Raw genomic sequence first — 15787 nt, 5'->3', positions numbered from 1 at the left:
AAAAGTTTCATGAAAGGCTCCCCTTATATCTCTCAATGACAAGTTGGGATATAATGATCAGTCTGGTCTTTGTACAGTATAGGTTTCACAGCCCAAGTATACTTTCTTTAACACTTCCAATGTGTAAGTACCTCATCCAATGTTAAGATTCAAATACAGAATTACAGGAAAGACTATATTTACCATTGATCTTAGATCTGGGTGAGGGGGTCACAGGGTCATTATACATATGTTGCAACAAAGTATACACCTTTATTCCGTACCCGGTTACCCAGGAATGGTAAAATGTGGTATCATATAATGCTAATTGCAGAAAGAGTTGCAATCGTATGTAATTTGATTTTCCATCAATAAGAAGCCGGATTTGCACTTTATTTTTTTCAAAAGATTTGTTACAACACAACTCTATCTGCAATGTGTCAAAGGTTACCCTTTTTTAAGAGGTACATTTTCAGGAACAAACAGAGATATCCTAACATTAAATTACACTATGAATTATTCATTAATTTTTACAAAACCATTCACATGAAAATAAACACAAAGGGCCTATTGCAAAAAACACTTTACCAGAGGAAAATTACCCTATACTTTATTCTTTGACAAGTAAATGCAATCTCACAGTCTTCAATTTGCTGGTATTTTGATTTGCATCAGAGTTATTCTCCTGGAAGAGTTTTTGTGCAATAGGGTCTAAGAGGACACCTCCAAAACTGTAAGCTTTACATGTATCTCCAATTTTTTTAATGTCCCATAGAAAAAAATATTGTTCAGTATGCAGTTGTAAAATTCACTGAAAGCTATATTTTCTTGGGACATTATGATCTTGGAGTTATGAGTTTTAAGAAATATGAACAAAAATCAATCCAAATCAATACCACTGCAATACTTAACATACAATTTGTTTCAAGATCTATGAAGCTTTCGATTCATCCCATGTATTGTTTTTTTATGTTCATAAAATTCCCACACTGAAAGAGGATTGGTCAAATTAACCAACGTGTTGGTGATTAAGTCTACGACCTACAAAAATGGTCAAAATCATCCAAACTATTCAGGATGATTCTACCAAAATTTCAGTTGATATTGACCATTTTTATCAGTAATACCAACATATTCGACATATTTTTACTTTGACCAATCTTTTTAAGAGTGTACAATTCAATAATTTTGTCTTGAAAAGATGTGTTACAATTATTGGTTAACACTGCAACAGGTTATCAAAAAGCTGTTAATGGCATTTACAGAACTAGGTCCCACTGAAGATACGAACAAGGTAAAAAGGTATATTTCGATTCATGTTGTACAGTAAATATTGATTAGATTAACCTTATACATATTCGATGGTCAGCAGTTTGATATACATTGCATAATGTATTGTTGATAAATAAAGCCTGTATTTAAACATGTACTGTCAAGGGATAATATCACTGAGATTCAATCCTGCTTCTCATATCCGAAAACATAAAATGACAAGATAATAAAAATAGTATGATGCCTAACAAATTTAGCCTAATGGGTATTATCATCATATATTCTAACTTGTCTTGGATCTCACAATAATATTTCTGCCAAGAAAAAATGACAGAGGCAAAGTCAATTTTTACTTTCATCACTCTCATTGATTAATACAAGAAGTCAACATTTACTGGATATCCAGGCAGAATTTTTTTTAAAGGGTTCAGTAAATATCAGCAAGGTAGAGCACCAAAACGTAGCAGATTGTAAAGGCCAAAATGTGTTTTAATCTGCGATATACACAAAATTTGTGACCTCTAGACAACTTTACTTGATAACCATTGGATATGTGATACAGGATTGATGAAAATATATCCTTGATATACTTCCAACTTATATGAAATATATAAAATGGGGCAATTGTGAAGAAATATGAATCTTAGAGCATCAATCTGTTTTTATACTTCAAACAAGCTGTAAAGTATTGTTATTACTTTGTATGCAAATATGAATCTATAGATTTTATCTTATACTTACTTTAATCAATAAATAATCTTGATCATAACTGATATATATGTTTGTAAATTTCAAAAGGTGTTGAACTTTGGGCAGTAAAGCTGTATAGTATTTTTTGCCTAGTAATATGTTGATTCCAGCTATATAAGATCAAAATTTGGAGGCTAATAATGCACAGAATAATGGATAATGTTCTAGATCTTCAGTTTGTTATGTTCATTATGTGATCTATAACTAAATGGGACTGCTGATAAAAACAAGGTTATATGTCGTCTCAAAAGGATGCATATTAGTAATGATAAAGTAAAAATGGTTAGTATTGATGCAAAGTTGATAGAGACTTTGAAAAGCTGCACAAAACCATGCAAAATTTGGATAGTAAGTCAACTTTTGAATGCTAGCGCAATAAATTTGATAAGGTAGTTTTCTTCAATGTGATCTTTGCTGCTTTATTCTAATCTCAAATCTAGACCTACAATGCAAAATTAGTGCCATAATCATATGCTATAATAGCTTTTTTTTTCAATTTTTTAGCGAAATTCCTTCCTTGGATATAGCCGTTTTGCTCCAATAGATTTGTCAATAGATTTATATTGCATGTACATGTAGGCCACATGCAAGACACATGCTTAAGAAGTGGGATGAATCCAAACTTTGGCATGCCTTTATTGTAGCTTTTCAATGTCACTAGTGGCCTGATAAAACAGATATGTGTATTGAACAGAACATCATTCAACAAGAAATTAAACAAAGAAACTGAGGTGAGATGCAAGGAATGATTAAATACTGCTCAAGTCACAAATGCATCATGGTTCTAGAAAAAAAAGGGGGTTGTTTTTTTTACCTGGTGCATCACCTGGTTCTGTGGTTTCGCCCTCAATGGCAGGTATACAGCGATAGGGTTCAAGCTTCTTGATGGAGCACACACCGACAATAGGCTTGCGACCGAAGGCCCGGTGGTCGCGAACCTTGATGTTGATTGGAGGGGTATAGAGCTCCTCCTTGGGAAGATGCTGTAGGGAAAGACACAATAGAATGGATATTTTCTGTCTTGTTCCCACCCATCTTTTTCTTCCCCTTCCCCCTCCTCCTTTCTCCTATATCAATACACTCCTCCTCCACCTCATGTCCCCAACTCTTATTTCTTCTCCTTAACCCCCACTTCTCCCTCCCTTACCCCTCTCCTATTTCTCATCCATCTCCCTTTCCCTCCATTGATTACCCCCCCCCCTCCTCTTCTGTCCCATTCCTTTTCCTCCCCATACTTCTAATTCTCATCCAACACCCTTCCTTTCTCCTTTCACTTCTTCCCCTTACACCCCTCCTCCTACCCTGACCTCTCCTCCTGCTTCTAGTCCATTTCCCTTCGCCTCCTCTTATTACCCCCCCCCCCCTTCCTCCTCTTGCTTCTCATCATTCTCCCTTCCCCTCCTCTTCCTACCCCACACCCATCTTACTAGTCCAGATTGGACCTTGTTGTTTGGAAGTGCCCTTTCCCAAAAGCTAACATAGAGGGCACATGTCTCCCAATCTCTAATCAGCGCCAATCTACTCATCTGGGGAGTCAAGATGAGTAGATTGGCGCTGATTAGAGATTGGGAGACATGTGCCCTCTATGTTAGCTTTTGGGAAAGGGCACTTCCAAACAACAAGGTCCAATCTGGACTACCATCTTCCCTCCTTGCCCCCCCCCCCTCCTGCTTCTCATCCATCTCCCTTTTTCCCTCTTATTTCCCCCCACCCTCACACCCCCTTTCTTCCTTGCCCCCCCCCTTCTCCTCCTGCTCCTCATCCACCCCTTCTTATTACCACCTTCACACCCACTTCCTTGTCACCCCACCCCCCTTTCTCCTACTCCTGTTTCTCATCCATCCCCTATTAGTTTTTTCTCCCTCACCCCCTCCTCTTCCTTCTCCTACACCTCATTCACTTTTCTTCACCCATAATCTCCCTTCTACCCCTCTATTTCTCCTTCCTATTAAATCTCACTCTTTCCTCTTAATCTCCCTCCTTCCTCTTCCTTCCTCCCTGTCCTCTATGAGCATTCATCTTCCCTTCATTTCCCTTCTCTCCCATTCCCTTTCAAAAAAGGATTATTCCAACATGTATTCTACATGATTGTATTTGAACAATGGGGAAAGAAAACTCTTCCTCATGATGAACTAAACCTTACCACTTCCAGGAAGAGGAGAGGCTGATCAAAGTTGGGATTCTTCTTGGTGTTCTTGATGACCTTTGACTTGATGATCTTACCCCCCGACCTCAAACTCAAGACTGGGGGAGGTGACAGAGGCGAGCTGGTACTTCTTCATGTTACGAACTCCCCAGCAGAGGATCTACATATAACAATATAGGGGATAAACCAATAGAAACATCTTAAAGTTTCATCAAAGGTGAGTTCAACATTCACTACTTCTTTTATAATTTTGATGAGGTAAACTCTAATAAAAAAGGTAGGATTTAAAGGGCATGGTCATAATAATATTGGTAATAATATGCAACAATGACGCTTAATACAGTGTTTCTAATCACTGCACTATTACCCCAGCAATATATAGCAAAGCCACCCTGATCGGGTGCTCGAGCAATAAATGACAAAATGCCTTGCACAAGGAGTGCTGTGGCAAGGTAAAGTCCAGAGATGTAATCATCGAGCCACAACACCTCTATAATATCCAAAATAATTGGTTAGCAAGATAATCGATGGTATGATTATCATACATGTACATATATAAGTAACTTCACTCACCTCAACTCCTGTACGTTGTAGAACCGGCCTGATACCATTGGGAACAATGAATAATTCTCCCTTCTTTGGAGGCATGAAAGGAAGATCCTTGCCTTCAGACTGTAGGAAAAAGAAAGGCATGAAAGAATCAATAACATCCAAAAAGAATATTCATATATTGCCATATTAACTGATAATACCAAAACAATGAGAACCCATAAATGCAATTGTAATCTATTCTAGCACTGTTATGTTATTTTCATAGGCATGTATACATATATTTTTTGCTTTTTGCAACTTTTTTTGTTCTTATAAAGGAAAAAATATAAACATTCATGTACTCCTTGAAAAGGCAATATGAAGATAATTCCATCATTCTTAGAAATGAATAGTGAACAATTGTATTTAAAAAACATGTAATGCATATGAATGTCGATTACTTAAAATGGCAATACATAAAAGTGAAAAAATAAATCTGAATACTCTTTTAAAATGAAAATGAAATGAGGAAGAGAGTGATTTCTAAAAGTTCCTAAAATCTATGATCAAAAGTGATTTTGATATGATAAAGAATTGATAAAGAATTTTAACAATATCCAAATTCTCAAAAATTTAATGATCTTACCATCAAGAAAAGTTCAAAGGAGGCGAGGAGTTCTCCGGCCGTTCCAGATCCCTTATAGAACTGATGCCAGGCCAGACGAGCAACACGCTGATCAGCGGCATCTAGCTTCACAAGAGGACGCACTACTGTACGTCCCATGAATTCATTGCTTCCCTGTAAAGCAAATACGACAAGTAAACGTATGTCAATGCGTAATACCGGTAATCACAGGAACGCTGCATCAGTGCTTAACTCAAAAATTAATAATTCAATAAGGAGTGCTTGAAATATAGTTTAAAAGAGTGACATTCACACTTTCTGCAGATTAGTTTCAAACTACATCAGACTTTAAAAGTAATAATATTAATAAATATTTGTTTAATGCATTCTCTACATAGTGTTTTTAGAATCTAGTTAGAACAAAACTATTTTGTGCATGTTCAATGTTCGGGTAAATTGTTTCACAAAAATGAAAGATGACAGAAAAATAAACAATGATTAAAATAAAACTGTTGCTCCAAAATTACTTTAGAAATACTTCAGAAATATACAAGCTTTGAAAAGCCAGAAACGATTCATTCACCAGCATGGATCTTTCATTGTGTATGACTTGGAGAAAATTTGCATTTGAAATTATAAATTGGCATTATATATTGTCACAATTATCCTTTCAATTGATAACACAAAAAAAATAGATTCATAAAGGAACCTTTAGTTGAAAAGCAATCAAGTCATTAGTGTCAATTCAATACATTTACTTCGCTCCTTGTCCCATAATGCATTGGGTTATTTGGAGATCAGTGGGAAATTGGTTTCAGGAAGGGGAGGTGGTAAGGGGGATTGGTAACATTGTTTTTTTTTTTTTTTAATCTACTTTTTGACAAACTATGACTGACTTTTACGATTGATTTCACTACTTTCAAATACTTATTTTTAGGATTGATTGCATGCAGTTATCAATGCAACTAGTCATGAATACAGTCCTATAATCAATATTTTGCATCATCATAAGGCGACCGAACACCTTGCGATTGGTCTTTGACTCAATTTTAGTATAAAACGTAGTAGAAATTGATGCTAATATTAAGACTTGGAATATCTCACTGTGTAATGTTGAAATCATTGTAAGAATACCCATGTTCAAATCTGTGACTATGCTAACATTTCTCTTAGAATAAAGCAAATTTTATATCTAGTCGTAATGACGTCATAGCAGTCGTAGGATTGGCTACGATTTGAAACTAATTTGGCCTTTACTCCAAAAATAAAGGCTTACAATCTTACAAAATGGTTATCTTAGTATTCTTTCATTTAATTTTAACCTTAAAAAAAATGACATGCTCCATTCACATTTTCAGAAAATGAGCAGAATGTGATTTGTTCCAAAATCGGATCGCAACCAGTCGTAAGGTGTGCGGTGGCCTTTACAAGACTTGTCTCACAATGTTACCAATTCCCTTAGTATATAGATTAAAGCAGGGGCCCTGGAAGAAATATTTAGAGAAAGGATGCTCTTTACATATCTAACCAAATACAAAACATGCTATAATCGTTTTTAAATTATCCAGCTTCCACCAAACAATTACGATAATATAACAATTCATTATATTTTTCTCTTAAAATGCAATTAGTTATTCAAGAGTGTTATAAACAAAAAATCAGCAAAAGAGAGGCATTTTCAGTAATATTTCAATCAGAAGTGCAAGTGAAGTGATATGGAGAAAGAAGCAGTAAAATATGTCCGCTTACTCCTCCCATAATACTCTATAACATTTGAATAATATAAACAAATTGTATACAACCGTCAACCAAAGAGTGATCCATGTGAGATCGGAAATAGCAGGAAAGAAAATCAAAATGAGAGTAAATCAAATAAATGAAAGGATTCAAATAAAAAATCCAATAGGACCCAAAATCGAGCCAGTAATCTTGGCTTCTTCTTTATTTTATGACACATCTTATATACAAAATATATGAGTTTGTTTTAAAGGCCCTTGTTCTGGTTCAACTCACTCTGATTTAAAATTTGTGTTTTTATGATAGCAGGTACCAATTAACTTATTTCTCATTTTCAAAAGATATTAATATATTTTGCACGTAAAAACCATCATACCAAAGCTAGATACAGTTCAATAAGTGTCAAATTGCCCTAACGTAATATGATAGAAATAATCTGATAATTAATTTAGTTCCCCAGAGTTTAGAATACATGTTGGTCACAAATGGAATTAATTAAGTAACCATGGAAATGAATGATTCTTAATGATTCATACAAAACCATTCCTGAAAATAAAGAAATGGTAACAAATAGATGGAGAAAACAAATCCCCAAAATAGAAAAAAATCTTGAAGTTATAATAATTCTACTTCACTTTTTATTCTGTCAATGAACAAGTGTATCATACATTTCCATTTCTGTTTAGTTAAATGAATTTAACTACTAATTTCAGTTACTGATACAGTTATTGACAATAATGGAACATTCTTTCTTTCCTTCCAAATATTGACTATATTTTTGTCATATAAATTTACAATTAAGTATAATTAGAAATACATTAAAATGAGTGGATTTACATGAAGAGAAATCTAATAAGACAAATATTATTAATTGGATGTTGTTTGAAGGTTTGCATGGTGGCATGTACAATCACTGATGTGGTTTATGGTACACCATGTGGAGTGTTATAGAAACAGTGTATAGAAGAAGAGAAGAAATGGATAGGCGAGAAAGTGGAGATTTGAGAGTAGAGTATTCTTTCTTGAAAAGTAGTCCCGAAAAGGACTGTAAACCAGAAGGAATTGTTGAGTGCCAAACCATCGCAAATAAGTATACCATTTACCACATGAAAGAATCACCAGTCGTTCTTAAAGTCTCTCATAACTTACAAACAGCTTTATGAAACACCCACCTGAACAAGAAATGCTTAAACCACAATTGATGATCATTACTACCATTATATAATCTTCATTACCTAATCAATGTTATTATGAATTCAAAGGGAACGATTAAACTTACGAAACTGTCAAAGTCGAAGACCTCAATGCAGATGTCCGGCGGGTTGGCAGCAATGATCTTTGGATCTCCGAAGATCTCAATCTCATCAAAGATCAAGGTCTGGTCCCAGGTTGGGCTAAGCGTGGTCTTGATGGTCTCAGTCTGTTGACTGCGATTCAGGAAGCTCACATAGGCAAATGGATCTATCGTACAGAACAATGACATATTCAGTATCAGTTATTTTAGCACTGAATTAAATCTGTAAGGACAATACTGATAATTGTTTTAATATTTTTTTTTGTAAGAACAGGGGTAATTTTTCAAAATATGCAAAATACCATGATCACATATTCCATAATACTTAAACAAAGTGCTGATTTCCAGAGTTACAACGATTATATAAATTCCTCAAATGCTGGGCAAGTCAGAGGGCATGCTTGCTAACATTGCAAACATATCTTGAATAAATGTCATAAATCTCCAAAAAGAAAAATCCCAAATTTCCTTCAGCTATTGCTTCTGGAAAAAGAATTTACAAACTCCTTTGCTTTCCAAAATTTCCCTGGAACAATTAAAAAAGACATAGGGGCCTACTGGGTCAAGGGGATTTTCGCTGGAACATCAAAAAATAATCACACCAGGAAAAACCAAATGCAGATTGATTTTCAATTAATCAAAAGCGTGCATATACGAATTGTGTTTGGTTTTCCAAAGTTGCATTCAAATGCTACTGTCTTTAGCAACGGAGCTCAGACCTTGATTTGATATGATGCAAAACATTTTCACTTTGAAGGAGATTTACCTGAGAAGCTATCTGAATCAGAAGCAATGAGATCTCTGGCCTGGTAAATGTATGCTCTCAATTGGTACTTGTGAGATACTGAACAAGAAAATAATAATAATCATCAAGTTATTCATAAAGCATGTAAGACATACACTGTACACATCTAAGCGCTTACAGATTATTACCCCGGTCATTGGATTAGATCAGTCATTTCCATGTGCACATCCTTTATTCGAACAGTCTTCATGTGAGGCACTCAAAATGCTAGACAAGCTACAGTGACTCTCACATCGATCTTCGTGACTTTCTGAAAGATTGCAAGAAGCTTTGAGAGGGGCCATGATGCCACCTCCTTCCTTTTCCCCCGTTCTTTTAGAGCTAAAACCAAAGTATAATTAAACCAGAGTTCAGAATACATGGGAGCCTTCATCAGAGCTACCAAGTCTCACGCATTATGCGTGAGACTCAAGCATTTTGGACTCTTGTTCACCCCCTCAAATCTCTGTCTCACGCAACTATCACAGCCTATCCCCATATACATTGTACACAATGTCTGTGATCTCACTCAGATTCACAGGAAATCTCACGCATAGCTGGTCTTTGAACTTGGCATCTCTGCTTCATTAAACAAATAGCCAGTGGCTACCACCAACTACTGGGATAACCTCATAAAATCCATACACATAATTGGCACAGAACAAATAAATTAGTGAAAACCACTGACAAGATGCTTTGTTAAACTCTTCCCTGGCCACAAGGTTATATTGCCCAGCTTTGATATCCCCCATACCTGAGTAGTTGACGAATATCCTTGGTGCTGACTTCCTGGAGGCCTTATCATCTTTGTCCTTGTCCTTCTTATCCTCTTCATCATCCTTAGGAAAAAAAAAAAATAATAATGATAAGTTCAGTTAAATTACAAAATAAATTCAAACACAACACAACTCAATCGAGTGTTCGATACTGGTAAAAAACATAATCATTTAGCAAACTACATGCAAGGCAACTTGTACATGCCTAAGCATCTTTTTAGAGTGACTTTACCCATTCCCCATTATTTTGTCTATGATGAGTTTCCAGCCCCCCCCCCCTTCTCCCAATTGAAATGAATTAACTAGAGTCAACCATTTTTCCGCAATATTTTTTTTCATACTAAAACACAACCTAGAAGCAACCTACAGGTCCTGTCACGGAGAAGACCGCTGCAGCATTTGGAGACTCTGCCAGCATCTTGCGATGCCATCGTCGTCGACGGACCATGTCCATCTTTCTCTCGGAAGCATGGAATTTCATATTGAAGAGAGGGGCGTACTCCCATCCCTCCTGCTGGTCCATCTCCTTCTTCTTTTTCTTCTGCAGATAGACAAAGAGAGGAAATCATTGTGAAAATATGGATAAATAATTATCCAAACCCAACAAAGAATAGGTAAGGATCTTTAGCATGCAGACTTGTGATTGCCAATATGATATGTTAATATTGTAAAGAAGTTTTGGGTATGAGTACCATTACATAATAAACCAGAGTCAAATAATGTCATCCAATCCCCCCCCCCCATGATAACATAATAAGCCAATGACTTGTTACTGTTTCAAAGAGATAGATAGGACTGAAAAAAATACATTAAAAAAAACCAGGTCTGTTTGATCATGATTCTAATTGGAAATGTGAAAATTAGTGACTAGTTGTAAACAATTTGAAAGAAGAGTGTCTGTGTTTAGTCGGTTACATGTAGGTTCTTAAGGTTGATAGATCACAACTGATAAAAGGACTTATACATGTATATAAGGAGACCATTCACCTGGCCCCATTTTTTTAAAAGTTGCTACTTTATAAAATTTCTTACGGTCAGGTTACGTAACGAGTAAATGCAACTTTAATTCCAGATGTGTGTGGTATACAGCGCAATATTACATTGGTTAGACCATGCTTATGGGACTGTTTTCTAACTTTGTACCTTCAATAACTTGAGCAAAGTATGTTTGAATGGTTTTTAAAAGGTACAAGAAAGGGGGTACATAAAATGCATCATGCATTAATACATTCTTAACATCAAATCCAGATTTTGATTAAAACAAATACTGATAACACACACCTCAATGCCATAACTTATTAAGATAAGTTAAAGATTGATCTTAATTGTACACACTGTACTTAAAGTTATAGGATTTTAGTTCAAGTTTGATTCAAATCAATCACATGACTGTTTTGACCACAAAAAAAATCAACAATACACATATACAGGTGTTTACCTAAAGAAATATTTCTCTCTTCCTTTTTTTTTAAACATGTAAGTTCTTCTTTATCTTATATCTTATCACTGTTCAGTCTCTATAATAATGTACACTTTGTTGCAAGCCATTTTATATAGGTATCTTGCTTCTCTTTAAATTACTGTATCATGCGCATCTGAATTCCACCACCACAATTACATGCAACATACCCTTAAATCTGGAACTATTCATTCATTAACAATCTTTTGATAACACCAGGTGCCCCCAATGTACATGTAGTCACAATCAACCCTGTACAAAGGATTTAATTATTTAAACCTTTTCTTTACCAATCAAAAATGGGAACAGATATCTAGATAACGAATAAGCAAGTACAATGTAATTTTTGGCAAAAGTGAAATGTAAGGTATTTCAATGGGAAAAACCATCAAATAAATGGTACTAGTGTTGTTTCAATCCAATATGTCATACATACGCTATTTGAATTTTAGCCTGTTCTGAAATCAGACTGAATAAATTTTATACATCAAAACTTTAAAACATTCAAACTATTTTTGCACAACAAATAAATGTGAGAGATTGAAAACCTCAATTGTGCATTGTACTCACACCCTCAAAAAGAACATGTTAAAAGTGATCATGCCTAACATTTTAAAGCTTACATCAAATCCAAACTTGGACTGCAACACATGCTAAGGATTTTCATTTCTTTTTCTTTACTTTCACCCATTTAGGGAATCCCATGCAATGTTAACTATGGGGATTACATATTGATGGTTAAACCATTAAAACAAGCTAAATCTTGAACATTTTGATCACCACTTACAATTTCCTCAATCTCCAATCTTCTTTTCTCCTGCAATTTGCATCATTTACACAACATTTGACAGTTTTATTTGAAGAAAGAAACATCAAACAGCATAATATGAAAGTATGATACAGAAAATGACACAAAACATGGACAAGAGACGCAATCAGAAAGAACATAAAATAGATAGAGTGCATTGGGCAACAGTGCAACTGGAAACAATTTAAACAACACAATACAATCGAATTAACAGAGATGGAAAGCTTTGATCACCACTGTTTTGGGGATATAAGAGACCAAACACACAAGCAATCAACGGCAACAGAGAGCTTAAACAAATAATCACATATATCTCATTTTACCCCTCTCCCCGTTATCACAAATACATTTGTACAGTGTATATCCATCCTTATGACCACAGGGGAAAGAAATTGTTTCATTTTCAGAACAATTACATATATTGTCACCTTTTTCTGATTGAGGGCATGATGTTCAACTATTTCCCTACTCCCATTATCTACAACTAGACTCAATTAAGGGGAAGTATACCTATCAAATTAATTTTACCACAAAATTGAAACAAACAAGATAGGATGAATTCATCAAAATCAGATGAAAAGCAAGATTTATAAATTTGAAATATTATTATGTTCCATTCAATTTTGATAGAATTTGGATTATTTGTCTATTGAAATCGAACTAATCTCACATTCAGTGGAATCTTGGCCTAGGTAATCATAAAATCATAACATATTGATGGTTTGAGGATGGAGGATGCACTGCATTTGACAAGTCGGTGATATTGCTGTGAGCGTAGGATATCAACTAGGCCACTAAGTGATTTCAAGTCCCGTGTTGGTGTTGTAATTTGGATTGCTTCCTGAGCTCCAAAACTTATTCAGAGTTGGTAAACTGATTCAGATCACATTACTGACATCTCAACAACTAGTGAGTGCACTTTTCAGGACAATCTTCATTTCATGTTTGGTGTTATAATTGTGCAAAAATTGACCTAACACCAACACCAAAAGGTCAACACTGAACTTGAAATTACTCAATCTGATCACAGACAGCTTTTACAAGAAGTAAAACTTAGAATTTACCACTTAAAATCTACCACTAATATTCATTTTATATAAATACTTACGGCCAAAGCCTTGGGGTCAGCAATGAGAGATCGAGGTCGAACCCATCGTCGACGTCTGCACAGATGGTACGTTCTCTCAACAGGCCCCCAGCTGGCAACGGATGATTCCACACAATATTCAAAACCTGGCAGTAATCAAAAAGTAAATTTGACAATAGGTAAGATATTTTTTCCATTCGAAGTTAGAATTTAGTATACTCTGATACAGAGAGATAAGCAAAGTTTACTACAAATAAAATTATATATACTGTGATTTTTATCATTATTCTGATTTATTTCATTTAAGACTGAGGCATCTTAAAATCATTCACCTCATCAGAACTTACAGTGGGTTTGACTTTAAGATATTTCTTTCTGTTGTATCATCCATGTATGTGATATAACTAGGGCCTTATTCATCCTAATTTCTCTCAGTGAGGGGGGGGGGGGTAAATGGTCAGAGGGTGTGCACCATTATACAAATAATGAATGTTTATTAATGCAATGGACAGCATACTTCATTCGGTGAAAGATAACATGATCCATTCAACTCGACTACGCCTTGTTGAATGGATCATTATTCCATCTTTCACCAAATGAAGTATACTGTCCATTGCACAAATGAACAAACATTCATTACCTGGTTTATAAGACACCTAAAAATTGTTTTTTTTCATCTGAAATTTATGAATTTAGATGCAAGACACGCTCATGCAGTGCGAGTTCGGTCTGTTGATTGTTACGTCATTACAACATACGCACTGCTGGTGCCTGCAGATGCAGTCTCGGTGCGCGAGTGCAATTTACAAAATCGTATGGATCCAAAACTGTACGGTTGATGACATCATTGCAAAATGGGCTGGATGAACGATATATTAAACAAGCAATCAAATCACAAGGATCTACATGTATCGAGGTGTCATATAAATTGATATAAACTTAATAATAATAATTATACTTGCTTATATAGCGCTTAACACTTACTTTGTCAGAAGTCTCTAAGCGCTCTACAGTATATGCAGCATAATTACCGTTTCAAGGAATGAATTCCTGCCAGGTACCCATTTACGTCACCTGGGTTGAGTGCAGTACATTGTGGATCAATTTCTTGCTGAAGGAACTTACCATCTTCATCACAGGCTCTGTTGTTATCTAGAGCCCAAGCATCATCCCAACCCCATCCTTCTGGGCATTCAAACTCATCCTTCTTAGGAGTGGGATCTCCTTTCTATAAACAAAAAGGAAAAAATGATTATTTCTACTTATACTGCGATGTTCGCATTAGGCTCAAAGCGTTTCTCACTTTCTGAAATTCACACAAAAGAAAATGCATTGAAGATGTCAATCTGATTTATTTTTTATTGATCACAAAAATTGACATGAACTAGTTCTCAGTGGCAAGGGAACATTCCAATCAGGTAAAGGTTTTGTGGGTGGGCCATTAGAAGGTTTCTTACTATTTGTACACAATTAGCATTTAACTCTTATAACTCCTATTAGCACTCACTTCTTTTCCCTATTTCAGCACACCTACTTCTATACTCTCTTAGATATATTTATGGATATCTATACCTTTTTCGTCTCCTGCATTGAGCAAGTCAACCTTGTGAATTTTAAATTTCCTTAAACACAGACTGATTCACTTTATCTCCTTACTATAGCACCATCCGGTAAATTTGGCTTTTCATACAATGCCTCCCTGATAATACCTAGCTCCCCCCTCCCACTCCAACCCATATAAATGAGATATGAGCCAAGAATGTCTGTAATTTTCTAATTGTCAAATTCCAATCCTAGGCAATGATTCATTTTAAACTAGACAGTAAATACATCCTGGTGGACTGACTCTGCAATATAAACACCACAAAGATCACCAAGACAAACACTATCCAATGTTTATTTAAGTGACTATCAGAGTTTTGACTGGCCAGCAAAGTTTTAGCAACTCTGTCTGTCACTTACCACATTGGCGTAAGGTACAGTAGCGACCTGCCATGCCCCTCCTGGGATGTTCCTTTGCTCGTGCTCATAGATGTCTTCAAGGAACTTGGTCTGCCCTGCATCTGCATCGAACATCAAGCTGATGACACAGAAAGTGAAAAGAATAAATATGACTGATACAAAGAAAAGTTTCTCTGTATATTGGCTGTGGAAAAGGAATTCTTCAGCAGTGAAATTCATGTGAAAAGGTTGCACAAGAAGTGGTTTGGTAGTGTCTTGTTTTTATGTTGTTCACGCTAATGAATACTGCACCATGTTAATCAAGATCGAGACTGCCTTCTTTTGGGTGCAAGCACATAAAGAAAAGGGCCTCAAAGATCAAGTAGCAGAAGTGTGGTCAAAATTATCAGATGGCTGCAAAGAAGAAGGCTGAACAATGCCCCAGCCATACAAACATCTGACAATGGGTGATTTCAAGTTCAGTGTTGACCTTTTGGTGTTGTTAGATTAATTTATACATGATTATAACACCAAACATAAAATGAAGATGGTCCCCAATAGTCACAAGAGTGACATGTCAATATTGTGATCAGTTTTT

At 35.5% G+C, this 15787-nt stretch overlaps 1 protein-coding gene across 1 annotated transcript in view; it reads right to left on the bottom strand.

Moving 5' to 3' along the window:
- The window catches only part of LOC121425408 (myoferlin-like), a 127976-nt gene that overhangs the window by 44898 nt on the left and 67291 nt on the right, over positions 1–15787 (bottom strand). The window contains 13 exon segments of the mRNA XM_041621453.1: positions 2816–2984; positions 4145–4231; positions 4233–4307; positions 4721–4819; positions 5325–5477; positions 7053–7067; positions 8320–8501; positions 9101–9178; positions 9873–9957; positions 10262–10435; positions 13270–13394; positions 14374–14476; positions 15211–15328. Of these exon segments, the coding sequence (XP_041477387.1) occupies positions 2816–2984; positions 4145–4231; positions 4233–4307; positions 4721–4819; positions 5325–5477; positions 7053–7067; positions 8320–8501; positions 9101–9178; positions 9873–9957; positions 10262–10435; positions 13270–13394; positions 14374–14476; positions 15211–15328 (1463 nt within the window).

The sequence above is a fragment of the Lytechinus variegatus genome, chromosome 12, assembly GCF_018143015.1.
Source record: "Lytechinus variegatus isolate NC3 chromosome 12, Lvar_3.0, whole genome shotgun sequence".
In the NCBI taxonomy this organism is placed as follows: Eukaryota; Metazoa; Echinodermata; class Echinoidea; order Temnopleuroida; family Toxopneustidae; genus Lytechinus; species Lytechinus variegatus.
This window is presented reverse-complemented; position numbering and strand designations above follow the sequence as displayed.